Consider the following 17,826-nt stretch of genomic DNA (forward strand, 5'->3'; position numbering starts at 1 on the left):
CTTAAAAAGGAGCAAATATAGTACTTGTGATAGGTCTAAAATTGTGTTAAGCAAACTTTTTATTTTATTCTGTTGGGGATTTTATATGAGTGTGTATATTCTTGAAATGATATGAAATTTTGTAAAAATATCTTTTGTAAGTCTTGGTTGTGATGTGGGAGTATTTTGTTGGAAGCTTCTTCAGTTATACAAAATTGAAGCCGACTTGAATGAAATATGCGACTTTGAATTTATTTGCATGCGAATGAAAAATTAATAAATAAAACTGAAATTTATAAATTGTATTGAAAACTCTGTTAATGAAATTAGTTGGCTGTAAAGTAATAATTTAGAAAAAACTTGTTAACTTTCGTCTTGGAAAATAACTATATTGAAAGAGTTGTATTTTGAATATAATAGCGGGAACATTTTTCATCACTTTGGTAAATGAATGATAAATAGTAAAACGCGTGAGAATATGTTAAAGTAAAATAAAATATTATTGGGAAAATGAAATAGTCAAAGTGATTCAAATTCATGAAAGTTGAAAATTTTGTTTTATTCTAACAAGAGTGCTTGTATGAAAAAATAAATAAAGTAATACGATAAAATGACTAAGTTAAATATTAATCAAAAAATAATTATTAGAGTTGATTAAATAAAATGTGATAAATTAAATGAAACTCTTGAAAAGCATATGTAGTGATGAAATGTAACTTGAGTGCGAAATTTGCTTACTGGAAAAAATTAATTAAGTTGATTTTTAAAATTCGTGAAAATTTGTTAATGATAAGTGTTAATTACTACTAAGAGTAAATTGATTGCAAGTTTTGAAATTCGTGCAAAGAATCAAAGTTGTAAAAATGATAAAGTTTGAAATGCATGAAAAAGAAAATCAAAATTCGAAAAATATTTTAAGTGTAAATATGTATGAAAATACAATTGAACTCCTAAATGATGAAAAAAATAGTTTAAGTTGGAAAAATGATAAAGTCGAGTACACTTGTAAATGAATAAAAGATGCAAAAGTAATTAGAAATCAAAAGGTATAAAAATAAACTAAGTCTACAAATTGCTAAAAATAGACAAAAGAGCTTTAAAATAGTCAAAGACCTAACTAGAAAAAAATAATCGAAATCCTAAATGTATGGATGTGAAAAAATTTCTAGTCCAAAAATGCATGAAAGAAAAATCTAACTTGTGAAAAATATTCAAAGTCTGAAATGATTAAAAATAGTGAAAGACTAAGAGAGTGAGAAAATAATCAAAGATTAAAAGACTTTAGAATAGTCTAAGACCAAAACGGTAAAATAATCCTCGAACTCTAAAATGCTTGAAAATAAATCAAAACGCGTGAAAATATCCTCGTAAAAGTTTGTGAGAAAAAACAACTAAGTCCAGTATGACCGAAAATAAATAAAATTCGCGGCAAAATATCTAAAAATGCGCGAAAATATCCTCTTAAAAGGTTACAAAAAAAAAAATGACAAAGTTCGAAAACGCGCGAAAAAACGACAAAATGCGCGAAAATACCCTCGTAAATGGTTACAAAGAAAAAATGACAAAGTTCGAAAACGCGCGAAAAACGACAAAATGCGCGAAAATACCCCCGTAATCTTCTACAAAGATTACACGGAGGCGCAGCCATGAGATCAGAGGGGGGTCAACCCAAGGTCAGAGGGGGATTGGGAAGCGGATTGCAGATGCATACTAACGCCACCGCCGCCCGCAGCAGAACCGGCCTTATTCATCTACTAATGAACAGTTATCTTTTAAGGTAATGTGAGTGAAACCCTAGTGCTTCAACTTAAAGGTAAGTTTAATTACTTTGAAAATTTCGACAAAACATGCGATTTTTAAGTATGAAAATGACTTTGGTTACCTACGTTAACTGAGCAGCATAGCTTTGTTTTTTTTCACACTTCATCTCGGCTATGTACTTGTGCCTTATTTGTGCAGTAATTCAGTTTAACTTACTTATTAATAAATTTGAGACATTGCAAATACGCTCCTAACTTGGAATAATGCTCCAAGTTGGAGTCATATAAAAGGCTTACGAGGAATATTGAGTAAAAAAATTGAATAATTGTATTCAGAAAAAAATATAGTCTGAAAAATTCACTATTCTGATGACAGTAAATGTGTCATACACACATGCCGTTGCAGGACAGAAAATTTGTCATTGGAAAAAAATCAAAAATTTTTCAAAGTGTTACAAATGTTAGTTCTACTAATGAAAATGATTCTCAAAGTATTGATGAGATTATTTTTTTAATGAATTTCACGTGATATGAAGGAATGAAAATGATTGAAAAGAGGAACATAGAGAGATAAAAATCAGCTTCGTGGGGAATTATTTGGCATTATCAAATAGTTTTATTTCAATTGTGGATGGGAGCGTGAAAACATTATATTCAAAAGAAATGAGAAAGCTGCGGAGACAGCCAATATTTTCAGGGGCAAGTGTACATTTTGAAATCTATGGAAAGGTAAAAGACTGAATTGATTTTATCTAATATTATTATTTTTTTTAAATTGAGTTGTGGAATAAACTTCTTCTAATGATAATTGTTGTCTCAAGCTAGAATCTATAACAGCATACATAACAGATAAAACAAAATGTTAAGTGCTCCAAGTTAGGGAGCAGGACCCCAAACTTGGGACAATGAATATTTTTTGTTGTATTATCTAAGGGACATGTCTACACATATGAGTCTTGTCCTGAGATAACGTACTGAGGCTCTTCCGAAAAACTGAGTACTTCATTCAAATTGAAAACATATAATTTATATGCTACTAAAGGTAAAAGTTCAAAAGCGTCCCAAGTTATTGGCACTTGACTACATGAAACGCCAATGGGGGGGGGGGGGATCTGTTGTGAAACGTATGAAGCATTATTGCTCTTCACGTGCAATGTGCAGTATATATACCTAAAAGTGCATTCCATCTATATAGTAAATATTAAGTAAAAATTGTCCTTGAATTTAAGCAATTTGCACATTGCAAAAATTTAACATCTTCCTTTTTAACAGTAAGTAAAAACTGTGAGAAAATTAATGTGTGTTAAGAAAAATTTAAAGGAAGGATTCCTTTATTGGAATGGACATTTGGCCAGTGCTTCAGAGTGCTTCAAACGTGCAGTACGTAATACCTCTTGCACGTTTAACGCACTTTTGAATCCACTGGGATACCTGGAATACTTATTTTTTCAAATATGTATAAACCTTGAAGTAGCTACTACAGAAGCACTGGCCACCCTACCGGTGTGTTTACCTTATGCTTCAGAATTTCTACACCACCTTACAGTTCTTGACGAGATATCTCGTCCATTTCCCATGCAATTCTGGGACTGCCCAACCGCAAGGAGTTAAGCATGATTTCCCAAAACTTTTACTAATACTTGGACAGTATTATAGCGTAAAATAAGAAGATTTTGCTGAAACTTGACTGGAAATAGTAATTTCACACAAAAACAAACTTGAGTATGAGTTTACTATTTCTAAAAGGCCAAAATCCATAAAACTGGAAAAATTTCTCTGTTTTTAATCTGCTTCAAGCAAAGAAAAACAATGGAAACTCTGTTAAAAGCATTAAATTCTAATTTCCAGTCAAACGGCTGCTTGTAGCGTGCATTACTAAGGTAACAACACAGAAACGCAAAAAAATTGGATTACAACATTAAACAAGAATTATTTTAACTTCCTCTTTTTCATTCGCAAGAACAAGTTTTGTCGTTCTTTTCGATTGCTAAATCGTTTCCTCACTCTCCTTCAGCAACTTCTTCAATTGTGACGTAATTTTTGGAAGTTTCCAGAGTTCAGTGTGTTGTCTGGGCCCCATTGTTTTGGGCCAAGGGCATCTCTTTTCCCAATGTTTTTATCGCAGAGGGAAGGCAGCAAGTGACTTTTACCTTATTTCACAGTTTAAGCATTGGGTTAAAGATAATTCAGAACCAGTGAAGCTAAATAATTAACAAATGAACTACGAAGTTTAATGGTAAAATTAAGTACAGTCAAGTGCCCATAACTTGGGAGTTTCGAACTTTTACCTTTAGTAGCATGTTAATCATATGTTTTCCATTCGAACGAAGTATTCTATTTTTAGAACGAACCTTAGTACAGGAAAAGGTATAGACAGGGGCGTGCACGGGGGGAAGAAGGGACACCTGGTGGCCCGAGCCCGAAGGGTGACCGAGACTTTTAAAATGAGAAGTGTAACATATATAGGGATGTAGGGTAAACAATATAGAGGGAATCTCGCAAAAGTCTTTTTTTTTTTTTTTTTTTTTTTTTGTGCACACGGCACACCCCAGGGTATAGATGTGTAGACATGTCCCTTAACAAATAAAACAAAAAATGTTCACTGCCTCAAGTTAGGGATATTCCTCCCAAACGGGACACTTAGAATTTTTAATTTTACTTTTATGTATGCAGCAACAGATAATAGTTGAGACCCCAATTATCATTTTAAAGAAGTTTATTAAGAATTTACAACTTAATAAGGAAAAAATAACACAGTAGATAGAAATAACATAATATTGTACATTTTCACAGATTTCAGAGTCCTATTCTTGTTCCTGAAAATATTGATTGTCACCTCAGCCTTCTTACTTCTGTTGAATGTAATGTTTCCGCTTTCCCCTCTACATTTGCAAGAGTAAAATTGGTGAACCCAAATAATTCCTTATTAGGGTGGTTCAAAACAACTTTTTTGCAACTAAAGTTTAGGACATCCCCTATTTTTCTTTTAGACTTACTAATGATATTATGCTGTAAAAGTTTTAGATTCTTACTTGAATTTTAAGACGGTGCTCAATGACTCCATAATTTAACATTAGTCGTAGTATAAAAAATGCCACAAATTAAGAAACATTTAATTTCCCCGGCTGTTTTTTTGTAAATAATTATTTTATTGCAATGTATATGCATATTGCTAGTATATATGATAATGTGCAACATTGTTTTTTCAGTTCAATGTATTTTGTTAACCCCCTCCCCATACTTATGAAGTTTGGGGGAGAGAGTTGATCCCCCTCTTTCAGTAGAAATAGGAAGCTAAAATTCTTCCAGTATATTACTATCCATAAGTATAAAAATATTGTGACGTGTCCTGTTGTCTAGGACTACTCTTCTTTTTTTACGTGTATTTTTGAACCACCCGACTCCTCATGCAGCTGATTCATAACTCTCTCTGTTCCTCATTTCACATATTTTCACATTCATTTTCATTATCTCCTAATACGTGAAATTCACAGAAAATTACTTGGTCTCATCGATACTTTAAGACTCATTTTCGTTAATAGAACTAGCGTTTGTAATATTTTGGCAAAACATGTCTTGTTCATCAATAGATTCCGAGTTTTCTAACCAATAACAAAAATTCTGTCCTGTAACGGTATGACACATTTATCGTCATCAGAATAGTCATTATTATTACAATTTTTTAAGCTATATTTTTTTCTCGATATGATTCAACAACTTAATCCCTAATATTCTTCGTAGACACTTTCAATGTCTTAGTACCTTAATTTGAAACAGTGTCCCGAGTTTGGAGCGTATTTGACATTTTTCAACGTTATGAACAAATGAGTTAAACTGAATATGCACAATATAGGTACAGGTACATAGCAGAGATGAAGTAAGGAACGAAATTCAAACTAAATCAAACAAAATCAGTTAACGTTGGTAACCAAACTTTTTTTCCATACTTAAAAATCGCATATTTTGTCGGAATTTCCTAAATGTTAAAACTTACTCAAAAGCTAAAGCATCAAAGTTTAACTCATATTGCCTCTAATGATCATTTATCCTTTAACACCATTCATTTTTACAGATAGAGCACTGACAGGTGTACCAGCCATCAAAACAATATTTGGCAAAGTTTCTCAAGTGTGAACACTTGACTGTAGTGTATATGGTGAATAAAAAGCTATTAAAAAAAGTTAGAAATTCAAATACTTAATGTATCTTTGTGTAAATTTATCCTTTCACCTTAATACGTTAAAATTCTCAAAATATTATCTTCGAAAATATTTATGTGAAAAGATACAGTACAAATTTGGGTTTATTTAGTATCGTTGAAATCAGTGATGTTCCCATCAATTTTGTTGAAGGTATGCTACTTGAGGATTTATCCCCGTTTCGCGCAATATGTGCACGCCGATCATGTACATAATATGTCATAATATGAATTTTTTTGAAGTTTGAGTGTATACGCCATATGTCTAAGAAATGTTTGAGAGCGGCGTATATGGTGTATAGGGTAGGTGGGGGTAAAGCCCCGCGTGGGGTAAAAACCCGCACCGACATTTTAACTTGATCCCCTTGGAGTAAGAAATTTACTTCTAGGTGGTGGGTTTGTCCTATGAAAACCTATTAATCAATGAAATTTTGTCCTGACTAGGCACTCCAGAGACGAGAAAGGGGGATAAGTCTGTTTTTTACTACTTTGTTCTAACTTTTCTAATATATTATTTGAACATTGTAAAATGTAGAATTTGAAAAGAAGAATCAATGAATTACATGTTAATACTGGTACATTAAAGCTTCACCTTCGCGTGAAAACAGTTATTCTAACGGCTGCTTAAAAACAACATGGGGCGTTTTTCAGAAAGTGACAAAATGGGGAAAATCCCCGCAGTTGTTTTGGGGTAAAACCCCGCATCTCCATAAGGTCAAGGATTCTCTCCACTCGGCTTAAAATAGTCTCTTTTTTGAAATATTATTAATATCTTTGTTTAGCATGTGTTTTGTACAGCTTATTCATCTTAAAAAAATAATTGTTGGTGGACATTTACTCATGAAGTTTAAATTTGGATAAGATTTGTTAGGTAAAATCTTACATTCATTTCAATTCAAATGTGCTTTCATTAATGTAACAGTTTCTTCTCTCTCTTTTTTTTTTTTTTTGAACATTTACGTACGTTTACTTTTTTGTTCTAGTACCTTCAGAAGAAAAACAATTCAGAACCATGATAAATGTCGAGCTTAATGAAGCACGTAACTTAATTGCAGGCATCTCTTCGTTCGGTATGGTAGACATTAAAGTTAGGTTCAAAAATATCGATTGAAGACATCACTGAAAAATGGAACAAAAGCTTGGGTGTACGAAGAAAAAACAAATTTCTCTATAATTTCGAGTGAAACTGTAGAGAATAACTCGAAGCTTATCCCTGCACACTGTGGCCATGATAACTTCAATATGACAAGGAGGAGGTTATGTAGAGGGTTTTTTTTACATAAAACACCTAGAAGCCTGCAAATGTACTGAGACACAGGAAGAGTCATTGGAAATGAAGACGTTATAAATAAATTATCGTAATCTCAGTAGGACACGGTTCCATCCTCGACGCAATAACATTTTTAGAAAACTCAACCTAGTGTACTGTTAACTTAAAACACTGGGTTCTAGATATTCAATTAAATTATAGCTTCAGGCATTTAAATTATTTTTTATAATGCGGCTGTAATTTTTTCCCGGCTAATTAATCCTCCTTTTGTAGAGAAGAAAATATTTTCGTGACAAAGTTAAAAAAAAAAAAGTGATATATTCAGAGTTCGGTACTTCTGAATAACAATAAACCAATGGTTCAAGGAGGTTTTTCAAGTGTTTTTATCAAGCAGTCACCTTTTTTATTCACATTCATCTTGAGTGGGGTAAAGATCCGCATTGCGGGGTTTTACCCCATTTTGTGGGGCAAAACCCCGCAATTTTGTTTCCCCGCTAAATTGTAATTTTCTCAATTATTACTAATCAGACGTAGCTATAATTTGGAAGGATTATAGGTAACAACCCACGCAATGACTCTAATTTTAAAAAAAAATGGGAAAATATGCCCTTTATTGACCATGGTGGTATAAAAACTGAAAATCGCGGGGCTTTACCCTCACCTACCCTACACTATGGGAACACCACTGGTTGAAATACTACTTTGCAGCTAAATATGATAACGTAGAACATTTGGCTCATTTTAACTTTTCACCAAACTGATAAAAATAAAGCATTAACGTTAACGTTGTTCGTTAAATTTTGGCAAAATCAATGTTTTTGAAGTTTAAAATTTAATGTTTAGTTTTTAAACGAAGCTATCCATTAAATAAGACTAACTAAAAATCCAAAAAAAAAAAAAAAAAACCCAAACTAAAAAAAAAAAATCCAAGCCATCTATACTATTAAAATTTGTGCACATCTGTCTGTACGTGTCTGTAACCCTATCTCCTCCAGACTGGCAATTCAATATTTTTAGACTTGTGGATAGCAATATACTGGAAGAATTTTAGCTTCCTATTTCAACTGAAAGAGGGTGGTCAACCCCCTCCCTCAAACTTCATAAGTATGGAGAGGGCGGGATTAAAAAATACATTGAACTGAAAAAACAATGTTACACATTATGATATACACTAGTAATATGCATATATATTGCAATAAAAAAATTATTTGCAGAAAAAGAAAAAAAAAAACAGCTGGGGAAATTAATGTTTCTAAATTTGTGGTATTTTCTATGTTACGGCTAATATTAAATTAAGAGGTCATTGAGCACCCTTTTAAAACCTGAGGAAGAAGCTAAAACTTTTACAGCATAGTAAGTGTTAGAAAAAAATAGGGGGTGTCCGAAACTCCAGCTGAAAAGAAGGTTTTTTGAACCACCCTAATATACATGGAAAGCCATTCCACCCTGTCTCATTCTTCTAATTCTTAAGGGGTCGGAGGTATGGGGCAGCACATCCAGTCCTGAGATCATCCCAGGGGTAAAATCAGTAAAAAAAATTTAGGGGAAAAATATATAGGTTGCTTTGTTTAAAAAGTGCTACTACTTTATTTGTTCGTTTATTTATTTTTTACTTCTATTTCTTCAGATGAGCGAGGCATATTTTGTTTTTAGAATTCAGCTTTTAATGTTAGAAAGGTATGTGCGACATAACTTGCAGTCTTAGCTAATTAAGAGAATATTAATCAGATGATAGAAAGTCGATGTTGGTATGCGGGAAAGTAGGCTCGTTTCGGATCTTGTTCAAATTTGTTAAAGTGGAAAAAAAGCTTGAAAACAACAGCTATTCTTTTAGCACTATTTAACCAATATCGCTAGCTAATCAAAGCTCTTTTCAAAAATGATCTAAAACGATTAAGGATGATTGTTACTTTATTAACAAAATTCTAAACTCTTTAAAGGAATTAAGGAAATATTTGAAGGAAATTTAAGGAAATTTTTGTGAAATATAAAGCCAGCTTACAAAAATAAATATTGCAAAAAGTTTTTTTTTAATGTTTTTAGAACTATAGACGTTATAGTAGAAACTATCAGGCCCACTGCTAGACGTCTGAGCGCCCGCGTGCGAAACCTATTTTGGTCGCCCCCTCCCCCATATCATGGGATATTCGGCCCCTCTCCCGAGAGTCATGAAAATTTATTTATTTATTTATTTTTTATTATTATTCTTAGTTTTTTATTTATTTATTTATATATTTATATATATATATATATATATATATATATATATATATATATATATATATATATATATATATTGAAGTTAGTTGAAAAAAACTTAGTAGCTTGATTTACCTAGCGATCTCTTCCGCCCCCCCCCCCCGCTCCAAAAAAAAAAAAAGAAAAGAAATCTCTTTGCCTGCGCAAAATTTTCCATGTTCTGTGCCTCCTTACACACGAGACACATAAGTTGTTCTTTTACTGCTACGTGAGAAAGCAGAAGATGACAATTTGCCACTTTTGCAATTTATAGATTCTTCTGTCAGTTAGCTTATTTTGGTGATTAGCTAGCACGTAACGCTTACTAGTAAGCAACCTGTTGCTTCAGTATCTTAAATGAAACTTTTCAAGAAAAAAAGAATAAAATTAAGTCATATTTTAGATTTAATTTCTCTGGAGAGGGAGCTTGACATGTATAAAATAACTTCGGAGATTAAATGTCGGCAATGAAGGTAATAAGCAAGTAATAAGCTTAGTAAGCGAGTAATATGTTTAGTTTATGATCGAAAATATGGAAAACAGATCCGTAATTAATGAGACATGAAACAGTAACAGAAATAAGTACAGCAATTAGTTGTATGTTTATTTTGAAAACTTTTTTTATACTACATTTCTATTATAAAAATTTCAAACTCACTAAAAATGTCTTAAAACAGTTACAAAAACCAATATGATTATGAGTGGGTGTAGAAAAGAAGTCAATACCCATATCAAGTAGAAAACATAAGGGAGTAAGTAATAGCATTTTTTGATTTTAAATGTGAAAAATACAAGCTACACAAAGAAAAAGAACTTCCCAGTAACTCTTCCTTTTTACGGATTGTCAAATTCGTTCTAGAAAACACAACATTTTATTCCTTATTTCGTGCGAAATGTACAAAGCAAAAGACATTTTTCCAAAAAAAAAAGAAAGAAAAAAAGAAATGAAAAATACCTGCACAGAAATTGGCATATTTTTTGCTTTCTTGCAAGTTGTTTAGTACAGAACATGTTCAGTTACGAGCAACATGTGATATTTCGATTAGGTTGCATTGCTCTGAATAGGATAACTTAATGTTTAGCACATTCGGTCTGTAAATAAACGGTTTGAAGTAAACTAAATGTTGGATGAATAAGTACATCATTGATAAGGCACAGTAAAATTTATTAGAAGTGCAAAAAGCACTCTGGTGAGCGAAGATCTAAAAAATGATCGCAATTGTAAAATTTTTGATATGTCAATGTCTAGCTTTTCGAGGCACGAATTTAAAAAAAAGAGAGAGAAAAATGTAACCAGGCAGTCTTTTTTCAGATCGTTGCTAAAGTAAAATACCTGTAATAAACAGAATGGTTCAGGAAAGTGGAGAATTTATAGGGTGAGGTAGTGGAGGTAGTGCCTAAAAACAAATGCGACTTCACTTCTAGAACAAAGAGAGGGAGATACTATTTGTTAGGACTTGTGTGCTAATATGTGCTAATGCAGCATCTTACACAAATTGAACTTTTCTTGCTCGCAAAATCTGTTATTATTTTTTGTGTGTCCAAATTGTCTAAAATTTCATGTTCTATAGACAAAATTGACAAATTACTAAGTCTTTGCTGATGCATAGTTGATCTTAAACAATTTTTTGATTTTTAACTTCGAGAAAGATTTTTCACCTGATTCAACCGAAAGTGGCAGAGTTAATAAGATTCTTAATGCTATTGCTGTATTGGGAAAAGTTGAAATTAATTCGTTTGTAAAGAGATATTGTAAAAGTGTATGTGGATCATTAGACTCGTTACCTGGAAAGTGTAGTTTTAAAGCATTAATCTCATCAAATAAGGTCCACGCCGTCAATGTCTGCTTCATTTCTTGAGTCGTCTTTTAGTTTTGAATGTAAATCATTACAATGCTTTAGTAATTCATCTTTTGTGTGGCTAAATAATTTGCTACCGAAAAAGCCAAACACATCGTCAAATGCTTGTAATTCTTCAAATCGACCTCTTAAAGAAATTAATGTCTGATCAAAGATTCTAAAAAAAAAAAAACTCTACTTTATAATTGGTTTTAGGATCTATCTAAAAACAAACTCTACTTTATAATTGGTTTTAGGATCTATCTTTAAAAAAAAACTCTACTTTATAATTGGTTTTAGGATCTAACAGAACTTCGTCGCGTTGTTCATACTCAACTTGTTTGGGTTTTCGTTTTGGACGGAGTGATTTTACAGGCGGCTAATCGGCTTCAATGGTGAGTTCGTGAGCTAGTTTGGTAGCTTCCTCTAAAACTACTTCAAAATGTTCATCTGTGCGACATTCCTCAAATTTTGCTACTAAATTTTTTAACAAATTTATACACATTTGTGTATTTAAGCACGGGCTTTGCATCATTTTGCTTAATGAATTAATTTCGCTTAAAACATCGAACCAAATAATAATTGAGCGCATAAATTTATGATTTTGCATGTTTAATGCAAATGAATAAGCTTTGTGTGTTGTAGTGCTCTCCCAATTCGAAGAATTTTCTGATATCTCCAGCAGAGCGTCAAATATTTTGTCGAAGTGATAACGCAAAGGTTTGATTGCGTCAATTCTACTTGACCATCGCGTAGCACTTAAAGGTTTTAGTTTTATGTCAGGTGAATGTCTGCAAATAATGGACCATCTTTTTGTAGATGAAGAGAAAAAAACAAAGTTCATGGATCAAGTCAAAGAAATTAATAGTTTCTTGCGAAATCCTTGCTGCATCATTGATCACCAAATTCAAAGTATGAGCTGAACAAGGAACAAAAAATGCGCGACTATTAATTTCTAAAATTCTCTTTTGCAATCCAATATGTTTTCCACGCATATTAGAGCCATTATCATGTCCTTGGCCACGCAAATTTTGAATATAAAGTTTTAACTCTGAAAATAATTTTAAAACAAAATCTAACAGACCCTCGGGAGGTAGAACTGGTAATCGAACAAAAACCTATGAAAGTTTTGCATATCTCTATTTTTTGTCTGTATTATTTGAGCAAACATGTCTCAGTATTATTGTTAATTGCTCTGTGTGACTTGCATCTGGTGTGCAGTCTAAAATAATGGAAAAGTACTTCGCTTCTCTTACTTTATCCAAAATATAACTTTTTATTGTCCTGCCGAGTAAATCGATGATTTCATTTTGAATGTCGTCTCCCAAATAATAAGCCATACGAGTTGAATCCGACCTAGAGGATTCAATCTTAAGAATGTGTTCCCGTATAATTGAATCAAAAGATGCAATCATCTATTGCTTTTGGAAAATTTCCATTATTGTGTTCAAACAATGTTTTCGATGAACCCCGAAAAGCCAAACATTGACGCGATAAAAATTTGACGACTGCAATTATTCTTTCTAGCACATTGTACCAATATTTTTTTTTTTTTTTCGGAATCTAATAGCCTCAGTTGCATTTGATTTACGGTTGTCTTAGTTTTTAACATCTTATTCATTTGTACCAGGATTTTACGTTTTGATTATTGGGAAACACTTGTTTCATGCCTTTTTAAATTTAATGATAAATGCTGCCAATCTGAGAAGCCTTTTGCATCACTAAAACTACTTGAATTGTCGCCAAAAATTTTACAACAAAAACAGTACACTGAATCTTTCAAAATGGAATAAACAAGCCAATCTCAATTGACTTTCTCACCATTTGAAAGATTTCTGTTGTAATAACTGGCAGCAAATTTTCTACCAGCGTCATTGATGGGGAAGTTGTGATTATGTACCTGAACAGGACCACGACCTACCAAAGCATTCGCATTATGAGTATCAATACTTTCAGGCCACGTTCGCGGATCATCACCACATTTTTCACGGACCGTAGATGGACAACCGAAAGATGCCGAACCTCAGGGAAATCCTTTCAGACGCATACATCTATCCAACCCTTCAAGCTTATCCGGGCCGTTTAAAGGGCGCTAAAAAACCGAGGGCGCAGAGTTTCGAGGGCGCAAAAATGCGTAGGTGGTGAGGTTCGAGGGCGCACAGGTGGGAGGGCGCACCGCCCCGCAATGGGCTGAAAGACCAGTCCACACTCTCACACGGAATGCTGGTTTTACTCGTAAAACAAAAATACTCCTGCGACCAATAAACATTGGCCTTATTTCAATGCTGTCAAACTCACGCTAACAACAACGAGAGTATAATGGAAAAGTACCGAATATTTTCGCGTTTTAATAGTTAAGAACATCAGATTTTAATTATAACATAATTGTACTCATCACTTTTTTTTTTTTTTTGCATCAAAAAATTAAGTACAATGTGCTAGCATTTTGAAAACTATTTATTACGATTAAGAAAAATACTTTATAAAAATTAAAAAAGAAAACTAAATTTTAATGCACAGTAGAAGCTCAGTTTTATGTCCCGGGTCGGCAACACTTAACAAAACCGAACAAAGCACAAGCAGAACAAGTTTTTACTACACTGCCAGTGAATAAACCGTGAGCCCCTCTCCAGTCCTGTCTCAAGTCTCGAGGGTTGCTTTTCATTTATCATTTATTTTTTCCTCTTGTCTTGATATACTTCCAAGAACATCAGGGCTATCTGTTTGAGCAAACAAAATTTTTTGGAAAGTCAAAACTGATTTTTTTTATTTATTTATTTTTTATTTTTTTCTCTCGATTTAGCATGTTGAAACTGACTTTGGCGCCCCTTCGGCGCCCCTTTGGTGCCCCTAAGGCGTGCGGCGCACGCCTTGCACGCCCGCTTACGGCGGGCCTGAACTATCACAGTTTATAAAGTACTAGAAATTTCCAAAATGTACATTTTTTCAGATAAAATATATCTTGATTTGTTTTATGAGACAATTCGTTGAAAGAGTTAAGATTCGCAGATATAATTACAAGATGGGATAAGCTTTTGAGCAGCTCCAGATACCATAAAAAGGGAGGACCAGTGTTTTTTTTTTTTTTTTGGTATTTTGCAACATTTTTGATAAAAAATGTTTCTAATATTATTGTCCGACGTAATGTAACGAACATTTTAAGCTACGATAAAAAGTGCAACACAGTTTCTGAAAAAACAAATTTTTAACAGAATTTTGTGTAAGTTTAGGAAGGAAACCATGTTTAGAATGAAAATTTTGTTTAATTAATATTAATTTTAAAACGAAAATTGATTATTACTTTTTTCAACTTTTCCAAAAACGTAATCTGATGGATGCGAAATTGATGGAAGATGTTACAAAAACTTCATTTCCAACACTTTTAAGATAGCAATAGCATCTTCAGAGCACCTGAACACAAATGATATGATTATGTATTCTCTATTCATAAAGAAACATTAATTATTTCTTTTTTTTATTAGATGTTGTCGTAAATAAAAGCGTGCGGTCTTTTTTTTTGCCTTAGTTTCTGAAAATTATTCAGACCGAAGCTGCATGCCCGTTGCCAGGGCCTGATTACCCAAAAGGCTCGGGAAGCTTCTGCTTCCCCTCAGTATTTTAGGGGGCCCAAATATGACTGTAAAACTGTGCTTAACAATTCCAGTTTCTGCTTTTTAACTGCGTTTTTTAAAGAGATTGCAAAAAGTTTAACTTTCGAAACAAAAATGTTTGAAGTAATTAAATTGTTGAAAGTGAAGACACATTTGATAAAATGTAGCTACAAGCTACATTTTCAAATATGGGACTTGATTCAACTCTGTTACATGTACTTTTATGATATTTAATTTCCTTTGTGAAGTGTCAAATATGATTCAAAGTGTTACTACACAAATTTCCTGAGAATTCAAGTGCAACATATGTAATAAACAAAATTTCTGTCGGTCGGTAAGGTCGAATGATTTTAACTCTGAATTCTGTAGGGCCACTTTGTTGTATCAATGTGCGTAGAATGTTTAGAAAAATTTCCCCAAACAAAAAGAGAGGGGCCCCAAAATGAGGCCGAGCTTTCCCTAATTTCAGCGGTTAATCGGGCCCTGCCAGTTGCCCGTAAGCGTCAGGTATGAGCGACAGAGTGAAATCGATAGCAAATCTACTCACTGCAGTGAAGTTTTCCAGCCGCGTATTTCCACCTATATTTGGCAACGTGTGGCTTTTCATCCAAGCACACGGAATCCGATGCCTTGTCGTAGCAAAAGTCATGCTGCCGGCAGCAACTATGGGAAAGAATAAAAAGATAATTGGACATAATATAATATAGCACAAAATGACATAATATAATGGCAGTGGCACATACACAGCGGTGCTTCGAGTCAAAAATACTGGAGGGGGGGGGGAGAATCTCGATTTATATACCGAATGAAGATCTTAATTTTACCAAATGATAAAACACAAACATGCACAAACGCCTACATCTGATGAGAAGATGCATTATCTGGCATTTGTGATCTTGCAATACTGTCTTCAAATTTTCCGAGCCGTTACACAAACTTAGCCGAATACGGATTTTTTGGGAGGTCACAGTGACCTCCCAAAAATATTATTTGTCATTTTATTATGTACTTTGCAAAAAAAATATTTACAGATTTTTTTTTCTTTTTTAATTCAGAATGTGAATGTTAAAAGCATTAGTATGTAAGTGATATAGAAACTCTTTAGGAATTAAAATAATGGAACCTCAGTAAGTTGACATCCGCTTCAGTCGACATGTTTTCATGTTCCCTTGGGGTATCGAGTTATCGAGGTTCCACTGTATATTATTTATACAGAAGCAAATCAGCGTCACATGCTTAGAGAACCTCATACAAAGCGCCTTTGCCTCCGAACAAAACGGAAGGGATTTTCTACACAAAGAGAAGGAAATAACATTTAGGGCACTGGTGGTCATTGTAATTCCCAACGAAGCGCCCCTGCTCACACACACCACACACATGCATACACATATGATGATGCTGAAGTAAGATAAAGCGCGTTATTAAGATCAGAATGCGGTCAATCCGTTCAGTGGTGGCATAAATATTTTCAGTTTTAAAATTGGTTTGCTCTAAAACTGAAATAGAATGCATTTTGCAATTAGCTGAAGGTCTGTTCTGGCATATTTACGAATTACAATGGTAAAATGAATTAAAATAAAAACTGATAAAGCTGATTAAATTACAAAAGAATAAAGATCAACTGCTGCAGACCTTCGTCGTCTTTGTTATAAAAATGAGCTATGTGTGTGTATGGGACCTCCGTGGCAGAAGTTTTGCAACCAAAATTCTGCCACTGGGTTCGATCACATATCGACTGAAGCGGATGTCAACTAACTGAGGTTTCATAATTTTTATTCCTAAAGAGTTTCTGTATCACTTACTTACTGATGCTTAACATTCACATTCTGAAAAAAAAGTCCAGTAAATAAATTTTCTTTCCTTTTCGTTTTCTCCCCTTCGTTCTTTTTTTTGTTTGTAAAGTACATAATAAAATCACTAATATTACTTGAATGCTTCATGAGGAATAATCACACTTGTTTGAAAAACATATCATGGTGCTTTCTCTGGGTATATTTATAGTACCCTTTCATTGCCTTTTAGAATTGCACTAACAGCACAGAGTGTGTTGGCTGACTCCCCTGGGTAAACGATGGAATTCTCTAAAAAAGTTTTCCAGAAAAGGATTGACTAACCAAGAAATCGTAGCACACATTTCGAGAAAAGGTCATTATGAAAGTATGTTGGTCGCAAAAATTGGACTAGAATAGCAATTGGCTGTCGACTTATAGAGGTTCCTGCAAATGTGTGTCAAGTTGGAGAGGTTTTCGCATATTGAAATTAGCATTGGGCCAATCATAAGAAAAATAAATGTCGAGTCGCCTAGGTAATCGAGTTACCGAAGCTTCACTGTATAAACAAAAAAGCGTGTGTGTATGATAATAGACTTCTTCAAACATATAAAAATGAACAATAGCAAGAAAAAGGCATTTTACCTGTCAATGTCGTCCATAGGGTATCCATTGCCACCCAGGCCACACCAATTTCCGTAATTGAGAAAATCAAGAGGATTTCTGTCCGTCATAAGTTTTAGCATATTGCCGAGATCCAGAACTGTGGCAGTGCTTCCTGTGTGACAACAAACATAAACAAACAAATTTTTTAGCAATGAAGACATACTTATAAAACTAGAAAGTCGCCCGTCAGAGTATGACGGGTGAAAATTGCTTCTCATCTTCTACATTTTAACGAAGTCATTGCCTGCTTAGTGATAGTTTGATTGTTGAAATTTTAACCCTAACTCCAGTAGATTAACCATAAACTCCAGTAGATAGCGTTCATTGTGGACCGCTTTTTCGTTTCGTTTCTTCATTCTCCTGAAATGACACAGTCTTACCAGTAAAACAGTTACGTTACCGGATCGAGTTCAGCCTTGTCACAATAAAGCCTTTCCCGGCATATCAAACATTACCAAAACACATTATCAAATTATCGTGCCGTGGCGCGAGTTTCA

General features: G+C 33.5%; 1 protein-coding gene across 1 annotated transcript in view; it reads right to left on the minus strand.

Moving 5' to 3' along the window:
* The window catches only part of LOC129224472 (acidic phospholipase A2-like), a 106,487-nt gene that overhangs the window by 17,337 nt on the left and 71,324 nt on the right, over positions 1 to 17,826 (minus strand). Inside the window, exons 3-4 of the mRNA XM_054858925.1 lie at positions 17,309 to 17,441; positions 15,442 to 15,557 (exon numbers count right to left, since the gene is read on the minus strand). Of these exons, the coding sequence (XP_054714900.1) occupies positions 15,442 to 15,557; positions 17,309 to 17,441 (249 nt within the window). The remainder of the gene's footprint in view (positions 1 to 15,441; positions 15,558 to 17,308; positions 17,442 to 17,826) is intronic.

Source organism: Uloborus diversus, chromosome 6, assembly GCF_026930045.1.
Source record: "Uloborus diversus isolate 005 chromosome 6, Udiv.v.3.1, whole genome shotgun sequence".
Lineage (NCBI taxonomy): Eukaryota > Metazoa > Arthropoda > Arachnida > Araneae > Uloboridae > Uloborus > Uloborus diversus.